Source organism: Salvelinus sp. IW2-2015, linkage group LG20, assembly GCF_002910315.2.
Source record: "Salvelinus sp. IW2-2015 linkage group LG20, ASM291031v2, whole genome shotgun sequence".
NCBI lineage: Eukaryota > Metazoa > Chordata > Actinopteri > Salmoniformes > Salmonidae > Salvelinus > Salvelinus sp. IW2-2015.
In genome coordinates, this window is record NC_036860.1 from 36,058,713 (window position 1) to 36,075,185 (window position 16,473).

Below are 16,473 nucleotides of genomic sequence, written 5' to 3' on the forward strand. Positions count from 1 at the left end.
CGGCAGCAGCAGTAGAGGCTGAAGTGTTTAAAATGTGTTTTGTAATTAAGCTTATCGATATCCCGCCCCATTATGTTTTGTGTGCTTATTTGTTTGCTATGTGCTTTCAGCAAGGACACAGCAGCTCACTTTTTGCTGTGTCGACGGTTTGTTGTGTACGTGGGTCAGAAACTTTACCCTGTTACCGCATTCACTCTGGAGTTTCAAGCTTCAGCCTCAATTTAAAGAGTTTGAAATCCAAAACACTAAAAATAGCGTTTTTACCGACTTGGCCTGAAATACATTTGTCCTCAGAATTGGGGTCTGTGGTGAGGTCTCTCCTATGCCCTACTTGGTAAGAGAGGAAATAGGAGCTGTTATTTTTGTTCTTGTGTGGTACCTCATACCAGGCACAGTGAACATGCTTTAGACAGCTCAAATTTCACTGCCTCTGAGGATGGCTCCATCTTACAAGCACCGATCATGTTTAGGGCAGAATCCAGGATTTTTCTGCAAATATATATTTTATGGCTTTCTCAATAAATCTGCTGGGTGGTTTTAGTTTGCATTTCAGTAAGTCTTTCGAAGCAATATAATTTTTCGTCAGTGTCATTGCCTGGTTGTCTGGAATTGAAATCATAGGCAAGAACCATATGAAGTGTATGAAGCCTATATAAATATCTACAAATGTTTTTCCTCCTGTAAGGAAGGAGAGACTATGAATAACTTGTAAATAAGAGAGCCGATACCATAATGTGTGAGAGAAAAAATCCTGTATGAGGAACATTAGTTTGAATGTGAATTAGGTGTTGATTTAGGCCTCTTAAATCTACCCCCAAACCAATAAAGCCTAATTAAGAAATCCCCAAAAAGTATCCTGTGTTCAGGCCCATGTAAGCACTGCAACCTTGCCACTAAAAGAATGTCCAGTAAATGGCTGAACCCATTTAGTCGACTGGTCAATTGTTTGGTTGATAGGCTGTTGGTCGACCAAGATTTATTTAGTCGGGCAGCAGCAAAAAAATATCTATCGATCATGGTGTACAAGACACCTGTCTGAGTGGACTGATCCATTGAGGATGGCACAGTCCATCAGTCGAAGACATGTGCTACTGAAATTGTATGGTTATATTACATAAGAACAATGGTGCAACACGGATAAATATTATTTTATAACAAATGTGCATTCTCCACGTTGGATACCGCTGTCCGCGGTTCAGAAACACAGCAGTGCGCTGTTGAATTGGCACCTTTTCCTYGACCATATTGCTATATGCATATTAGCAATGTTAACCATCATATTAGTGTTGAGAACAATGCGGTGGAGGCAGCAGCAGTTGAGAAAACAGCCCTTGCCTTATTGTCTAAGAAAAGTGAGGAGAGAGGAAACCCCGTCTATAATCAATAATAACGCTCCTTTTTCTTTATCTCCTTCYTATTGTTATTATTACTATTGCTATGATCCTAAGTAAAGTCATTATCATTAGTAGGCTTAGTATAGCAGCCTTGTATAACCACCGTTGAGCTGTAGGCATACGAGTGCATCCTGTTTAGTCTTATAGGCTACTGTATCAATCAATCAATCATTCATTCATCACACAGCATACGTCATCACACAGCATACGAGTCATTAATGATTTATAATACAATCAAGCATTTTAGTTTTAAAATAAAGCGAGCCTTGAATAAATAGCTTAGTCGTTGCTATAATAAAGGATAACAAAAAAACTTTACAACAGACTCTGGTACGGTTAAAGTATTGTTGTTTACATTGCTCCAAACGATCTGGAAAATGATATTGTAATCTACGCAGCACCTGTTTGACACACATATCTATGCAGCTCTTGCTCCTTACCTTCTTTTTCTTGATCTCCTGTATTTTTCACAACTAGTTAAATGTATTCCACACATCTTACTTTCCCTTTGCCTCCTGTTTTGACATTCCCCCGTTTTGAGATTATTTGTTACGTCCTCTGCATCTACATTTGAAGTCAGAAGTTTACATACACTTTAGCCAAATATATTTAAACTCAGTTTTTCACAATTCCTGACATTTAATCCTGGTAAAAAAGTCCCTGTCTTTGGTCAGTTAGGATCAGCACTTTATTTTAAGAATGTAAAATGTCTGAAAAGTAGTAGAGAGAATGATTTATTTCAGCTTTTATTTCTTTCATCACATTCCCATTGGGTCAGAAGTTTACATGCACTCAATTAGTATTTGGTAGCATTGCACACACTTTTTCAGTTCTGCCCACAAATTTTCTATAGGTTTGAAGTAGCTTGGATCATGTCCCTTTGAAGACCAGTTTTGCGACCAAGCTTTAACTTCCTGACTGATGTATTGAGATGTTGCTTCAATATATCCACATAATTTTCTGCCTCATGATGCCATCTATTTTGTGAAGTGCACCTGTCCCTCTGCATCAAAGCACCTCCACAACATGATGCTGCCACCCCTGTGATTCACGGTTGGGATGGTGTCTTCAGCTTGCAAGCATTCCCCTTTTCCTACAAACATAACGATGTCATTATGGCCAAACAGTTCTATTTTTTGTTTCATCAGACCAGAGGACATTTCTCACAAATATGATCTTTGTCCCATGTCAGTTCCAAACCGTGTCTGGCTTTTTTATGGTGGTTTTGGAGCAGTGGCTTCTTCCTTGCTGAGCAGCCTTTCAGGTTATGTGATATAGGACTTGTTTTACTGTGGATATAGATACTTATGTACCTGTTTCCTCCAGCATCTTCACAAGGTCCTTTGCTGTTGTTCTAGAATTGATTTGCACCTTTCGCACCAAAGTACGTTCATCTCTGGGAGACAGAACGCGTCTCCTTCCTGAGCGGTTATGACGGCTGAGTGGTCCCATGGTGTTTATCCTTGCGTACTATTGTTTGAACAGATGAACGTGGTACCTTAAGGCGTTGGGAATTGCTCCCAAGGATGAACCAGACTTGTGGAGGTCTACATTTTTTCTTCTGAGGTCCTGGCTGATTTTTTGGGGGTTTTCCCATGATGTCAAGCAGAGGCACTGAGTTTGAAGGTCGGCCTTGAAATACATCCACAGGTACACCTCCAATTGACTCAAATTATGTCAATTAGCATATCAGAAGCTTCTAAAGCCATGACATCATTTTCTGAGATTTTCCACGCTGTTTAAAGGCACAGTCAACTTAGTGTATGTAAACTTCTGACKCACTGGAATTGTGGTTCAGTAAATTATAAGTGAGATAARCTGTCTGTAAACAATTGGAAAAATAACTTGTCATGCACAAAGTAGATGTCCTAACCGACTTGCCAAAACTATAGTTTTAACAAGAAATTTGTGGAGTGGTTGAAAAACGAGTTTTAATGACTCCAACCTAAGTGTATGTAAACTTCTGACTTCAACTGTATTTTGCTGTCATGTGTTAGTGTTCAAAGTTTGTTATAGCCAATTTATTGATGTGATTATGATCTGCTGTAGGTCAGGCCCTACTGGTAACGTGCATGCGATGCATACATGTGTCACGTAAAGAGAGCAAGGATTGAGGGATTAGGGAATGTTTTTCATAAACAAGGGATTTCGGAAACAGAACTTTTCAGTCAGAAATGGCTGTAATTATGTTGCAGCTTCAGCAACACAGACAGAGCGATAAACACTGTTGATATTCTGTGGTGGTCGCTGTAGCAGGGAGGAGAGCGAAACAACGGGTGCTAGTCATACAGTCACTCCTTGTCTTTTTGTATTTAACACAGTGCAGCAAGTCCGGCCCGGCACAATCAAATCAATTGGTCCGACTCCCTCTAGTCATTTGAGTGTCTTAGTTATTTAATCAAACAGTGTGCTTAAAGCATCAGACAAGCTCAGTGGATGTAGTTGATTTGATTAAAACACACATGTCAATATATGGAAAATACATGTTTAAAAATTGACAAATMAATTGGTCTAAAGAACTGACGACTCTTGATCGACCAAGATGTTTTTTAGTCGGGGACAGTCCTAGTCCAGTAGTTCATTACAAAGTAAGAAGCCTGAAGGGCATTTTGGAAACCTGTCAGGTAACACTTTATTTGACACCTAGTGTCATAACACTTTATGACACGCTCATAACCATGTCATAATGTCAACAGATGACAACTTGTCATAACCTGTCATAATATGATCATAACGCTATCATGAACCATATATTTACACCTGATATGCATTATTTTATGGCTGTTATGACACCTGCATAAGTGTGTCAAAACCCACATTTATTAAAATGTGTTTTTTCCCTGACAAACTTTAGTTTGAAAGTTAAATCCTTTGTTGTTGTAATGAATTCTCTAAAGTAATGTTTTTACACATTATGACACTGTCAAGAAGCATTGTGACCATCAGAATCATATAAGCCAGATAGGCCTATCACATACATGCCCTTATGTCAGATATCTGTCAAAAAGAGGGTGTCTTGTCCTGCTCCTGAAATATGCTCCTGCATTCATCTCAGTCATCAGCAACAGAGCATTTGGGGTAGGTGCATGTTTGACATCAATGTGTGCGCAATTACAATGATAATTCAATATGGTACATTTCAGAAAATTTTATATAACATAAAAATACTGTTGACAAGTAGGCTATGGTGTAATGGAATGTTGTGCCTTGTGTGGTAGATTTTGTGGGTTTTSACACTCTTATGTTGGTGTCATAACCAGCCATAGAATAACGTCACAGGTCTAAATATGTCATGTGTTATGACATGTTATGTGAGCTGTTATGGCATATTATGACARGGRTATGACTGTCACAATGTGTTATGATGCTAGGTGTCGAGTAAAGGGTTACCAAATGTCACAATGTATAATGTATGGCCTCTGTTAGATACAAGGAAAGGTATTTTCTTGTTTCCATTAAAGCTGCAATATGTCACTTTTGGATGACCTGACACACACATAGAAATGTCAGTTATAGATCTGTCCTTCTCATTGAAAGTAAGTCTGAGAAGCAGTAGATCTGTTCTATGTGCGCTATGTCTATGCTTCCGTTCTTAAGGTGCGTTTTTGCATCTTTTACTTTAGGTTCTGTACACCAGCTTAAAACACCTGAAAATACAATCTTTTTTTGTTATTGAAAATATATTTCACAGCGGGTCAGATGGTACAATGATTCTCTACACTACATTGCTTATTTTGTCACATAAACTGAAATTAGGTTAACTATTCTAATTTTAGCAACCATGAAATGGCAGAGCCATTTCTGCATATTGCACCTTCAATGTCTGTTCTCCCCTGTTATTTTAGCTGAAGTTTAACAGCGCTGTCAGTCTGCCATACTGTGAGGGAGGGTTTAAAAAGCACAGCACGGACAGCCACCACTGTGTCCCWCCTAGTCGACTATGTGTTAGCTTTAGCATTAGCTCTTATGCGTTGGTGGTTGCTGCACAGCCAGTTTGAGGTACCAGCCCAGAATCAGGTCAGTTGAATGCAGCTGAGCTGASTATCACCTGGGTTCAACCTGACATCTATCAGGGTTGGTAGAGAGACAATGTATGAATAGTGTCAGCCGAGTCATGGTAAATCTTATGTTAAGTTCATTTTAGAATTCAATGTTGTATCGGCTTTGCACTCTGTGCTTCACTCTTGAGGCACAGATCTTGGCAGAGAGAGTGCCTGACCTGTTTTGTGAAGAGAACAGTTCCTAAATAGGCGCTATCAGATCAGAGAACTTTTGAAGAAAGAGACCTCTGCTGTCGTCCCGGCYCACCTAGGGTTAAGATTATGTAAATCTTTAAGGTATGAAAATGTTGAGTATATCTCTCTTGTCTCTCACCAAGTTGGGAGTTGATTCCTCTTTAATTTATCCAGCAAAGCAGAAGAGAACAAACACCAGCTGCTTCTCTCCGGTACATTCTAAATCTCATCTGTGTCACCTGCTTTAGCTGATGCAGAAAGATGAAATGTATTAGGCAGCATCTCAGGAAGCTAATATGCTATGATTTATGGAATTACACTTCCTGAGCGTGGAGTCTGTGAAAGATGAAAAAGAGAGAACACTGGGATACCTCAGTTAGGTGGCTTTCATTAGTCTTGAGTGAAATTCGAGGCTTTAGGTGCCATTTTAGATCGGCAGGTTAGGGTGCTCTCGAGCGGCTTGATGTTCTTTACCATTCGGCCATCAGATTTGCCACCAAWGCTCCTTATAGGACACATCACTGCACTCTATACTCCACTGTAAACTGGTCATCTCTGTGTACCTGTCGCAAGACCCGCTGGTTGACGCTTATTTATAAAACCCTCTTAGGCCTCACTCCCCCCTATCTGAGATATCTACTGCATCCTTCACATACAACACCAGTTCTGCCAGTCACATTCTGTTAAAGGTCCCCAAAGCACACACATCCCTGGGTCGCTCGTCTTTTCAGTTCGATGCAGCTAGCGACTGGAACGAGCTGCAACAAACACTGAAACTGGACAGTTTTATCTCCATCTCTTCATTCAAAGACTCAATCATGGACACTCTTACTACTGACAGTTGTGTGATGTGTTGTTGTCTCTACCTTCTTGCCCTTTGTGCTGTTGTCTGTGCCCAATAATGTTTGTACCCTGTTTTGTGCTGCTGCCATTTTGTGTTGCTACCATGTTGTTGTCATGTTGTGTTGCTGCCATGCTATGTTGTTGTCTTAGGTCTCTCTTTATGTGGTGTTGTGTTGTCTCGTCGTGATGTGTGTGTGTGTGTTGTCCTATATTTTTATTTAATTTATTTTTAATCCCATGCCCCGCAGGGGGCCTTTTGGTAGGCCGTCATTGTAAATGAGAATTTGTTCTTAACTGACTTGCCTAGTTAAAAGGTTAAAAAATGAATAAAATATGAAACATCATCAAGTCTCCGGACCCCTGAGTAATTGCCACTGAGGTATAAAAGAACTGGAGACTGCGTCCAAGATGTCCGCCCGTTGTTTTCAACTAAATCTACTAACGTTTGCATACGCCGATTCTTGGGCCGTCTATAGTATATCCGGGTTGCATCCGGTTTACACAGCCCAACATCACATGCGCACTAGCAATGCTGGGACCTTGCCAAGTCTCTGACAATTTGCACATCTAGAGGTCCAAAAATACATGCTACTGTGGCCTATAAGCCTACAATGTGGGTTTATGTGTTTCCATTTGTTGTCTTGGCATACCAACTCTGACTTTGTCTGCTCCAGTTTGTTTTAGTGACTGTGCTTCTWCTAAAATGACGCTGCAAATAAAAAAATGCTTGTTTGTCAACAAAATCCAATTAACGGCATAAATGCAGCATCAAACGGAAAAGTGAAGGGTGGGAAATGGCTCATCTCAGGTTGATCAGCAGCAGATGTTCAGTGAAATTTTTGATGCATTAAAATGTGTGTCTTGCCTTGCCTCACTGTGCTTTGCCCCTGTGTCATCCTGTCATAGTCGTTCTCCCCTTGGGCACAACTGCTCCAGGACCTGCTCTGTTTAAACACATTTTTACTTGAACTGTTCTGAGACCTGCTCTCTGTTTTTCTCTTCCAGCCTCCCTGCAGGTGGAGATCACCCCGATGCAAGGAGAGATCAGTATGGGGGAGTCAAAATTCTTCCTCTGCGAAGGTAGGTGTGGTACAGATACCATCGTCTCCACAACAGCAAACCCCCACTTAGCTACTGTATTCGGACAGAGGATTCCAAATAAAGTGCAGGTGCTACAGCAGTTCTCATGGATTCAGTAGCATGGGCTTCCCGGGATGCCAACCTGCAACTGTGGTTGTTACACCCCCACCCCCCACACTACTGGCAGTCTGCTGCAGGTCAGCGTCCTGTTGTGGAATTGCAAAGACAGAAGAGAGGCTCAATATGTCATGGAAGAAAGATGAAACCATCTCACTTTAATGATGTTTCCTTTGAATGAAAAGAACTGTAGCCAACTGTGTAATTCTTTTGCAGTAAAAAGTCTGCAAAATACTGTTTTTCTCAACACTTCTTTATTCCATTATGAATGAAGAGGGAGTGAAAGAATCCAGGAAACGTGACTTTGCTTTGCCCTTTCAAAACATCAATGGTGGAGAATGCGATAGAACTTCTCAAGTTTCATTTGTATTTTTTTATTTTTTTTAGGTAGTACATCATCTGAGCAAATATGTAATAAAWAATGCATGTCCTTGAAGCCGGTAGCCCTAGGGAATGCTGCCCTAGTATTAATCCATTTGTACCAAAACAATGTTTACTCMGTCTAGTTTATCAGGATGTTCACGTCTTTGTTCAGAGTGAGATGTTGTGACATTATGCCTACGTTATATACTTTTTAGGTTTTATCTTATGTTCATGACAGATTTTCGTCTTGCAGAGGTYACTTAAACAGCATTAGGATGGATGTTATGTTGCTAAGTAGAGAAACCTGTTAACCTTAAAAAAAAAGCTATAATGCATACCTCAGACATCATCTCGCAAAGCAGCACATTTTTCTCTGTTGTCAATCATATTAACTGCTGTAGACACATACAGTGCATTCGCACTCTACTCACACGTCCACCCTGCCTCTATTTGTCCCTCAGTTGTCGGAGATGTAAAGGACATTGATTGGTATGCCCCGAACGGTGAGAAGCTCCTACCGAACAGACAGGACATCCTCGTGAACCGCAACGACGAGTCCTCGTCCACTCTCACGATCTATAACGCCAACGTGGACAATGCCGGCATCTACAAGTGTGTTGCCAAAAATGGAGACAAGGAGTCTCAGGGCACCGTCAACGTTAAAATCTTCCGTAAGTTCCCTCTCAAACTGCTTGAAACAAGGTCCTATTCTTCATRGTACTTTAGCGGATTACCACTAAATTAAATCCTCTCACTGTATTATCTGTACATGTTTGTGGAGTGCACAATGTAATTTTGAAGAATGTAATTTAAACTTGTCTGCAGATTCTGTTCATATTTGTTTACTTCAATTGGCCTCCCACATTATTTATTTACCTTTATTTAATCAGGGAGTCACCATTGAGACCAGTGTCTCTCTTTTGTGAGGGAGCCCTGCATAMGCAATTGCATAAAATGCATAAAAAATCAAATACAATATGAAACAAATTATAATAAAGCAKAACACATATTGCACAGACAAAGATAAATATACACAACAAACAGAAAACACATTCAACTAAAACAAACACATTCTTCATTATAAAAAATCCTCTGTCCTCTGCCTGAACTGCCCTAGGGACACTAAAGCATCTATTCGAAATGTATTTTGAAGATCATTCAAAACATGTGGATCAAGAAATCTAAAGGATAACTTACTTAATTCTGTGAACGCCAAAGGGGTGTCCAGAGTTAACCAACCTTGTGAACGAGTTTGAGAACTTGTCATTTTAAATCTTAACAGTGAAGTTAGGTAAGTCAGAAGCTTGTGGAGCAGGGCATTGTAAACAAACAGAGCATAATGATGTCATCTATGTGACTTCAAAGAGGTTCAGCACAACATTTTGGGAAAGAATACAGTGATGAGTAATACAACTGTTTCCTGTGATTAAAAACGAAGGCCGCTATGAAAAACATCATCCAGGAATTTAAGAGTAGAGGCAACTGTACTTTGATAAATAGTATCACCATAATCAAGAACAGACAAAGGTTGACTGCACCATCTGCGTCCTACTGACGAGAGAGACTAGATCTGTTTCTGTAAAAGAAAAAGCCCACTTTAAATCTTAGTATCTTAAAACCTGTAAGGGATCGGTGTCCCTATACTGGGACGATTGAGCTAACGTGCGCTAATGTGATTAACACATAAGTAACAGCAAACTTTCCAGGYCATAGACATGTCTTACATGGGCAGAAAGCTTACATTTTTGTTAATCTAACCGCACTGTCCAATTTCTTTAGGATTCGGCCGTGTAGGCTCAGTTATCAGCTGAGACCGGCTTAGCGCAGAGTAAATATATTTCAGCGMATCTGACCCTGATGTCTTCTAATCAATATTAAAATTGCCCATAATGAATAGTTCAGATTACCATATTKAATTTCAGATGAATTGGTTAAGAGCACATGAGGGAGCAGAGGGAGGGTGATGCARTCCTACTAGTGTCTACTGGTTATTATGACCAAGGCTCATATTAAGAGCGAGCCAATCAAAYCGCTTAGGGACAGAGGTAGCAAGAGATACAGAAACATAAAAATTGTCCTTTGTAAATATGACAACACCCCCACCTCTGCCAATTCTGTCTAATCTGGAAACATTATAACCAGACAGACACATCAGCAAGTTTCAGAAATTACCAGAATGTCCACATTGGATTGATTCCACCTTTGAAATCAAACTTCTTGCATTTACATGAACAAATCCAAGACCGCAGCTGCGGGACTTAAYGTCAGATGAAGTCTCTAATACAAGCATGCTATGATCAGTAGGTAACCCCTTATTTGYAAATGCCATAGGATTGGTTTGAATTGGTATAGGTACAAGATTGTCTAGAACTGAACCATTGGGCCTATGCGTCGAGTGAGGACGTGAGTTAAAACAAGAGTCAATGAGGGTTACCTGTTGCAGGTCTGCAGTATGCTGATAATTTATTGTTGGGATTACCTGATACTGACTTGGAGTGGTGAGCAGGTCTTGGAAAAAATAATATACGGTATTGTTGATTGTATCTTTGCCCTAGTATCATTGTAATGGTATCCAACAATGTATCTTCATTTAGAGAACCAGCATATACAACTATACTAACTGTATAGTATGAAGTATATTATTTTTGAACAGATGGAATGCCACTACAGTTAGCACTCTTTCAAATGCATAGACTGGGTAACAAAGAAAGTGCTTGCCATAGAACATGTTGGTTAATTAAGTTTGTTGACTGGTTCAGGAAATCCAGTTGACGGTGGACTTCTATTCTTCTCCCCTACAGAAAAGATAACCTTCAAGAACGCCCCTTCCCCACAGGAGTTCAATGAAGGGGATGACGCTGACATCATCTGTGACGTCGTCAGCTCGCCTCCCGCTGACATCATCTGGAAGCACAAAGGCTCAAAGATCCAAGTTACAAAAGACGGTAAGGCTTGTACACAAATCGATGTGCCAATGTGTGGGTTGCCTACTACCCAGAGTCGTGGAGACCCCCCCACTTCCCCTGTTTTTTTGTTTGCTTTCATTATATCTGCCAGCTCTTTTTTATTCACCCCCCACTCATTCGCTCTCTCCCTAAGAGCACAGCCCTCCCTGCCTTTTGGTAATTTGAGTGTTTCGACATAATAGATGAAGTGAGGACAGGAAACAGGATATTTCTTGATCAAGAGAAATGGTGGTTGTCAGTTGTGAAAGGATATTTGAAGGCTTCATATTTAGATTATTTAGTCAAGTCGAGTGGGATGCTGTCAGAGAGGCATTCTGAAGGATTTTGTTTTTCTCCGTACTGCACTATTCTAACCTTAGAGGACCCCTCCCTCTGGCGACCACTGGAAGGCTCAGGGTGACCACAGCGCTCTGGTGTGTGGCGTTTTCTTGGACCCTGGACAGGGATGTGTTTTTCACTAGAAAACCACTAATTGTAGCCCAGACTGAAACCCATACTGCTTATGTAAATACCATTTTCCACATTGCTCCAGTTAACTTTTTCCATATCAAAGCTGCATGTGCTTATAGCTCAAAGTACACGTCTTTTTCATGCTAATATGTGTTTCACAGCTCAGAGAGAGCTATTTAAAAAGTCTGGTTAATGAATTCAAAGCTTTTGCCCAAATACAGATTCACTAAACCAGATCTACATCTGGCACCGCTTCAAAAGAGGGTTGAATTAACACAGTTGCCATACAATATTTGTACGCTGGCTGCCAGATGTTTGAACTTACAGAGTAAAGAGGATTCATAGAATATTTACATAGTAGAGCTTTGACAACGCAATTCAAGAAGTAGTAGTAGTTGCTTTCAGCGTCTGTATGTTTACATGGTCCATGTTTCACCACATTTACTACAGTATGGATATAAAAGATATAGAATAAGACACGTATTCTCGTATACAACGCTGTTAGAGGCACCATGTCATGGCAATGCTCTGTGGAGCAATGTAAAGAAATATCACAGTGAATAGTATGGCATTTAATTTGTCTAAATAAACATTGAACATAGGTAAATAAACATTATTCCAATTGATGGATGGTAGAGCTTTCTTTTGATTAATTTATGCCACTAATATTACAGATCAATCTATTTCTGATGGTGAGTTATGTACCCTATCATATGGTCCTATTTATAAAAAAAAAAAATAAAGGTATGTTCTCTCCACCCCTCCTTATGTTTCCTAGTTCCAGCCAACAGAAATAACTCATGCAATATTTTTACATTGTTAGCTATATTGCTGCTGGGGGGGGGGGGAATACAGCATTCCTCTGTAACGGAGACCATGCCTCCTGAAGTCGCACATTATGTGTGCTTTTACCATGTTGCCTTGTCTTAAACCCACACCACCCACTGTTAAGGATAAATGACCCTTCTCTGTTTCCTTCTCTTGCGGTTTGCCTTCTCTTGCGGTCATAGTTCGATTTAAGATCCTGACCAACAACCACCTCCAGATCCGAGGCATCAAGAAAACAGATGAAGGGGGGTACACCTGTGAGGCCCGTGTAATGACCAGGGGAGAGATTGACCTAAAGATCATCAAGGTCATCGTCAACGGTGAGTATCACATCCTCCCTCTCACCCTACCCCTCTTTCACCGCCTATGCTCTCGCCCTMGGATTTGCATCCGAGCACAATTAGAATATAGTGTAGTTATATATGCAATACTGTGCACTTATGAACACCATTTTTATTTATTTTTTATTTATCCGTTATTTTACCAGGTAAGTTGACTGAGAACACATTCTCATTTGCAGCAACGACCTGGGGAATAGTTACAGGGGAGAGGAGGGGGATGAATGAGCCAATTGTAAGCTGGGGATGATTAGGTGACCGTGATGGTATGAGGGACAGCTTGGGAATTTAGCCAGGACACCGGGGTTAACACCCCTACTCTTAKGATAAGTGCCATGGGATCTTTAATGACCTCAGAGAGTCAGGACACCCGTTTAACATCCCATCCAAAAGACAGCACTCTACACAGGGCAGTGTCCCCAATCACTGCCCTGGGGCAATGGGATATTTTTTAGACCAGAGGAAAGAGTGCCTCCTACTGGCCCTCCAACATCACTTCCAGCAGCATCTGGTCTCCCATCCAGGGACTGACCAGGACCAACCCTGCTTAGCTTCAAAAGCAAGCCAGCAGTGGTATGCAGGGTGGTATGCTGCTGGCATTACAGAATTATGACAGAGAAAATAAGCCTGTATCAAGCCTACAGTAACATTTATTTTCTCCTATCATACTTAGTCAACCAGTATAGTGAATCATGATCTGATTATACATTTTAAGATTTTTTAGAAGCATATAACACCCTTAAAATGTCTTATCTTAGTATCATCTTAGTATAATTTATTTCCTACTCACGTATGACCGCTGTATCTTTGAATAATGCTTGTATCCATGTCTGTCTGTGTTTCAGTGCTCCCTAGCATCCGCACAAGGCAGTCGGAGGTGAATGCCACGGCGGACYTCAACCAGTCTGTGATGCTYGCCTGTGACGCTGACGGCTTCCCTGAACCCACAGTCACCTGGGCCCGGTACGTCACACCGACCACCTTGTCTTTTAATGAGCATAAACAAACTGGCTTGTTGTGACTGGTTGAGGAGGTGACTGTGAAGTGAATAAGGGTTGTTTATTTTAACTTTTTTCTAATCTTTTTGGTTAGCATTCTCATGATAAGAGGATGGTCAACAGTATTGAATTATATTTATGTAGTACCTTGAAGATGGCCAAAGCTCATTTGTTTGATATATCCTCAGCATAACTGTTGACACAATGGGCCCTCTAGTATAGTATGAGAATAATTCCAACACTGCTTCTCTAGCTCCTCTTGGAGTGTAAACGAATGAGAAGGATAGGAGGATGAGGAGATGCATCCGATTAGGGCTAGGCCTCYCCAGAGGAGGAAGGAGACAAGCGAGGTAGAGTGAAGGGAGGGAGTAGGGGGGCAGAAACTCCTAACATTTTTTATTTATTTCCTGGCCGTTGAACAGGCCTGTCATTTGGTATCCCTTAGAGGCTACTTCAGGATTGAAGCTCTTAGAAGCATACAGATGTGGGACCGCAGTCCAAACTCAGTGTGTGCACATCTGATTTAGAGTTCAAGGGAGGCTCAGGCATGTCATGGTTCAAAGAGAGTGCTCGGTCAAGAGTGCCGAAGAAATTCCTCAACTTGACATCATACAGTGTATCACCATCCTATGGATGTAGTCCCTTTGTAAAACAGCCATGATGCAGCTATGGTAACAAAGCAGAGCCAGAGAAACAAAGACAAAAGCTTTTTGATTTCTGTCCTGGATGTCTGGTCAGTAGCTCTAAAGACATTGGTTTTATGTGTCACGGATCCCTCTGGAASTTTCCTTGCGCACACCTTGCCGCTATTCCCAGTGATTGTATTTGTATAGATGTGCCCTTTGTTCACCATGGTGCTGTCAATTTATTGTTACATTGTCCGTTGGTGCGTGTGAGTACCTGTGCTGTGTGTTTTGGCTTTCGTGCCCTTGTGGATTGTGCAGATGATTACGGGTCTCGTCCCGTGTGTTATTTATTGAAGGTCCTCACTCTGTTTGTTTGAGTTTCAACCCTGTGTTTTTGTTACTTGTTTATTTGGTCTTCGTCCCCGTGCCTTTACACGGCATGCTGTAATTTGGGGTATAATAAAAAAAACTATTACGCGTTCCCTGCACCTGTCTCCCGAATCTCTTCATGCCAACGTGACATTATGGTTCTGAGCCAGGCCTTTTGTTTACCAGCTGATCTACTGAGATACGGCCCCCAAAAAGATCATACTCTCAGAGTGAAGACGACTATTTTTACCTTCATGCTGTGGAGACAGACATCAGTGACGTGAACTCTGCATTTCTGCCTTTCCCCCCTCAGTAACAACATTGTCCTTGAATCGYACGATAAGTACGGCCTGAACAACGACGGCTCGGAGCTGATAATAAAGGATGTCAAGAAAGTGGATGAAGGAGATTACACATGCATCGCCCGGAACAAGGCCGGGGAGAAAGAGGAGGAAGTCAGCTTGAATGTGTTCGGTAAGAGCAAAATAATTACTATTAACTGTGGTAAAAGAATGTTGTGTTTTTGGGCTTTAGAATTGGTTTTATTGGTTTTACTATAGCAATGTGCATACAAGCAATGTATTCCATTGTCATCCATCAATTTATTGTATTTTTTACCTTCTCTAGTGCAACCTAAGATCACCTACCTGGTCAACCAGACTGCATCAGAGCTGGAGGAGCAGATCACCCTGACCTGCGAGGCCTCAGGAGACCCCACCCCCACCATCACCTGGAGCTTTGGTCGCAGGATCTTCACAGAGGGAGAGCAGGTACTGGTGTCTGGGGACCAGGGGAGGCTTGCAACCAGGGGCCTGAGCTGTGGTGGACAGGGTATGTCACTCAGAGTGCCAACTACTGACCGATCCATCACTGTTCTGAATATTGATAGGAAACCTAAAAAGCAAGCACAGCTCTATTTCATTCATGGCATTATACAAAACCTGTTCAAAATTCAATTGAGCAAGTCCAACATTAAAAGCCAGTGGATATGTACTAATCTGTCCTGATGGTTTCATCCATTGGTTTCTCTAAACAAGAATTACCAGGTATGATATTCAAATGGTCAGGTAATGAAACTCTATATATGTTGGGTTGTTGTGACTATATACTGTACAGTATATCCACCCAGATTTGATTTAAAAAAAATCTGATATAATCGAACAGATGCAAATCCGGTCATCCGCTCGAATTCCTGTAACTTTTTGACCKGCTTAACTTCTGATCTTATCAGGGTTCGGTAGTTTGATTTTGCTGTTTGCATAGTCACTGTGAATGCATAGATTGCACTCAAATCCCCCCCACCTCTTGTGGTGCAGTTCACATTTTGGGATTGAAAACCAAGCTTTTGATTGTCTTTGAAAGCCCTTAAACCACCACGTCTGAACCAGTGTTCATTTCGAGGCACGTGTTTCAGGGAATGGTCCTATCTGACGTTGCACCGGAATGCTGTCATATCCCTTTACTACCAGCCATTCCAAGTCATTGTATACTCAAACAATGAAAGAAATGCAGCAGCAATCGCTGAACCCCAGGTGCAGCTGCATCTCAGCATATTTAAGGTAATTAGTAATTCCGCAGCTTTCCATCATTTCATGTTTTCTCATCCAAACAGTCAAGCAATATCCATCGACAACTGCTAACAGCTCTCATCAATATTCAGTCATCAAACCAAATGTTATGTCACTTGCGCCAAATACAACAAGTGTAGACCTTACAGTGAAATGCTTACAAGTCCTTAACCACAACAATGAAGTTTTAAAAAAAAAATACCACAAAAAAAGTAATTAAAGAGAAGCAGTAAAATAACAATAGCGATGCTATATACAGGGGGTACGCACCGGCCAGTCAAGGCAATTGAGGTAGTAT

General features: G+C 41.1%; 1 protein-coding gene across 6 annotated transcripts in view; it reads left to right on the forward strand.

The window, feature by feature from the left end:
* ncam1a (neural cell adhesion molecule 1a) overlaps positions 1–16,473 on the forward strand; it is a 283,470-nt gene that overhangs the window by 188,766 nt on the left and 78,231 nt on the right. For all 6 annotated transcript variants that reach the window (XM_024011716.2, XM_024011717.2, XM_024011721.2 and 3 more), the window contains exons 2-8: positions 7,478–7,552; positions 8,494–8,703; positions 10,834–10,977; positions 12,459–12,596; positions 13,460–13,577; positions 14,921–15,081; positions 15,235–15,377. In XM_024011716.2, coding sequence (XP_023867484.1) covers positions 7,478–7,552; positions 8,494–8,703; positions 10,834–10,977; positions 12,459–12,596; positions 13,460–13,577; positions 14,921–15,081; positions 15,235–15,377 — 989 coding nt within the window. The remainder of the gene's footprint in view (positions 1–7,477; positions 7,553–8,493; positions 8,704–10,833; positions 10,978–12,458; positions 12,597–13,459; positions 13,578–14,920; positions 15,082–15,234; positions 15,378–16,473) is intronic.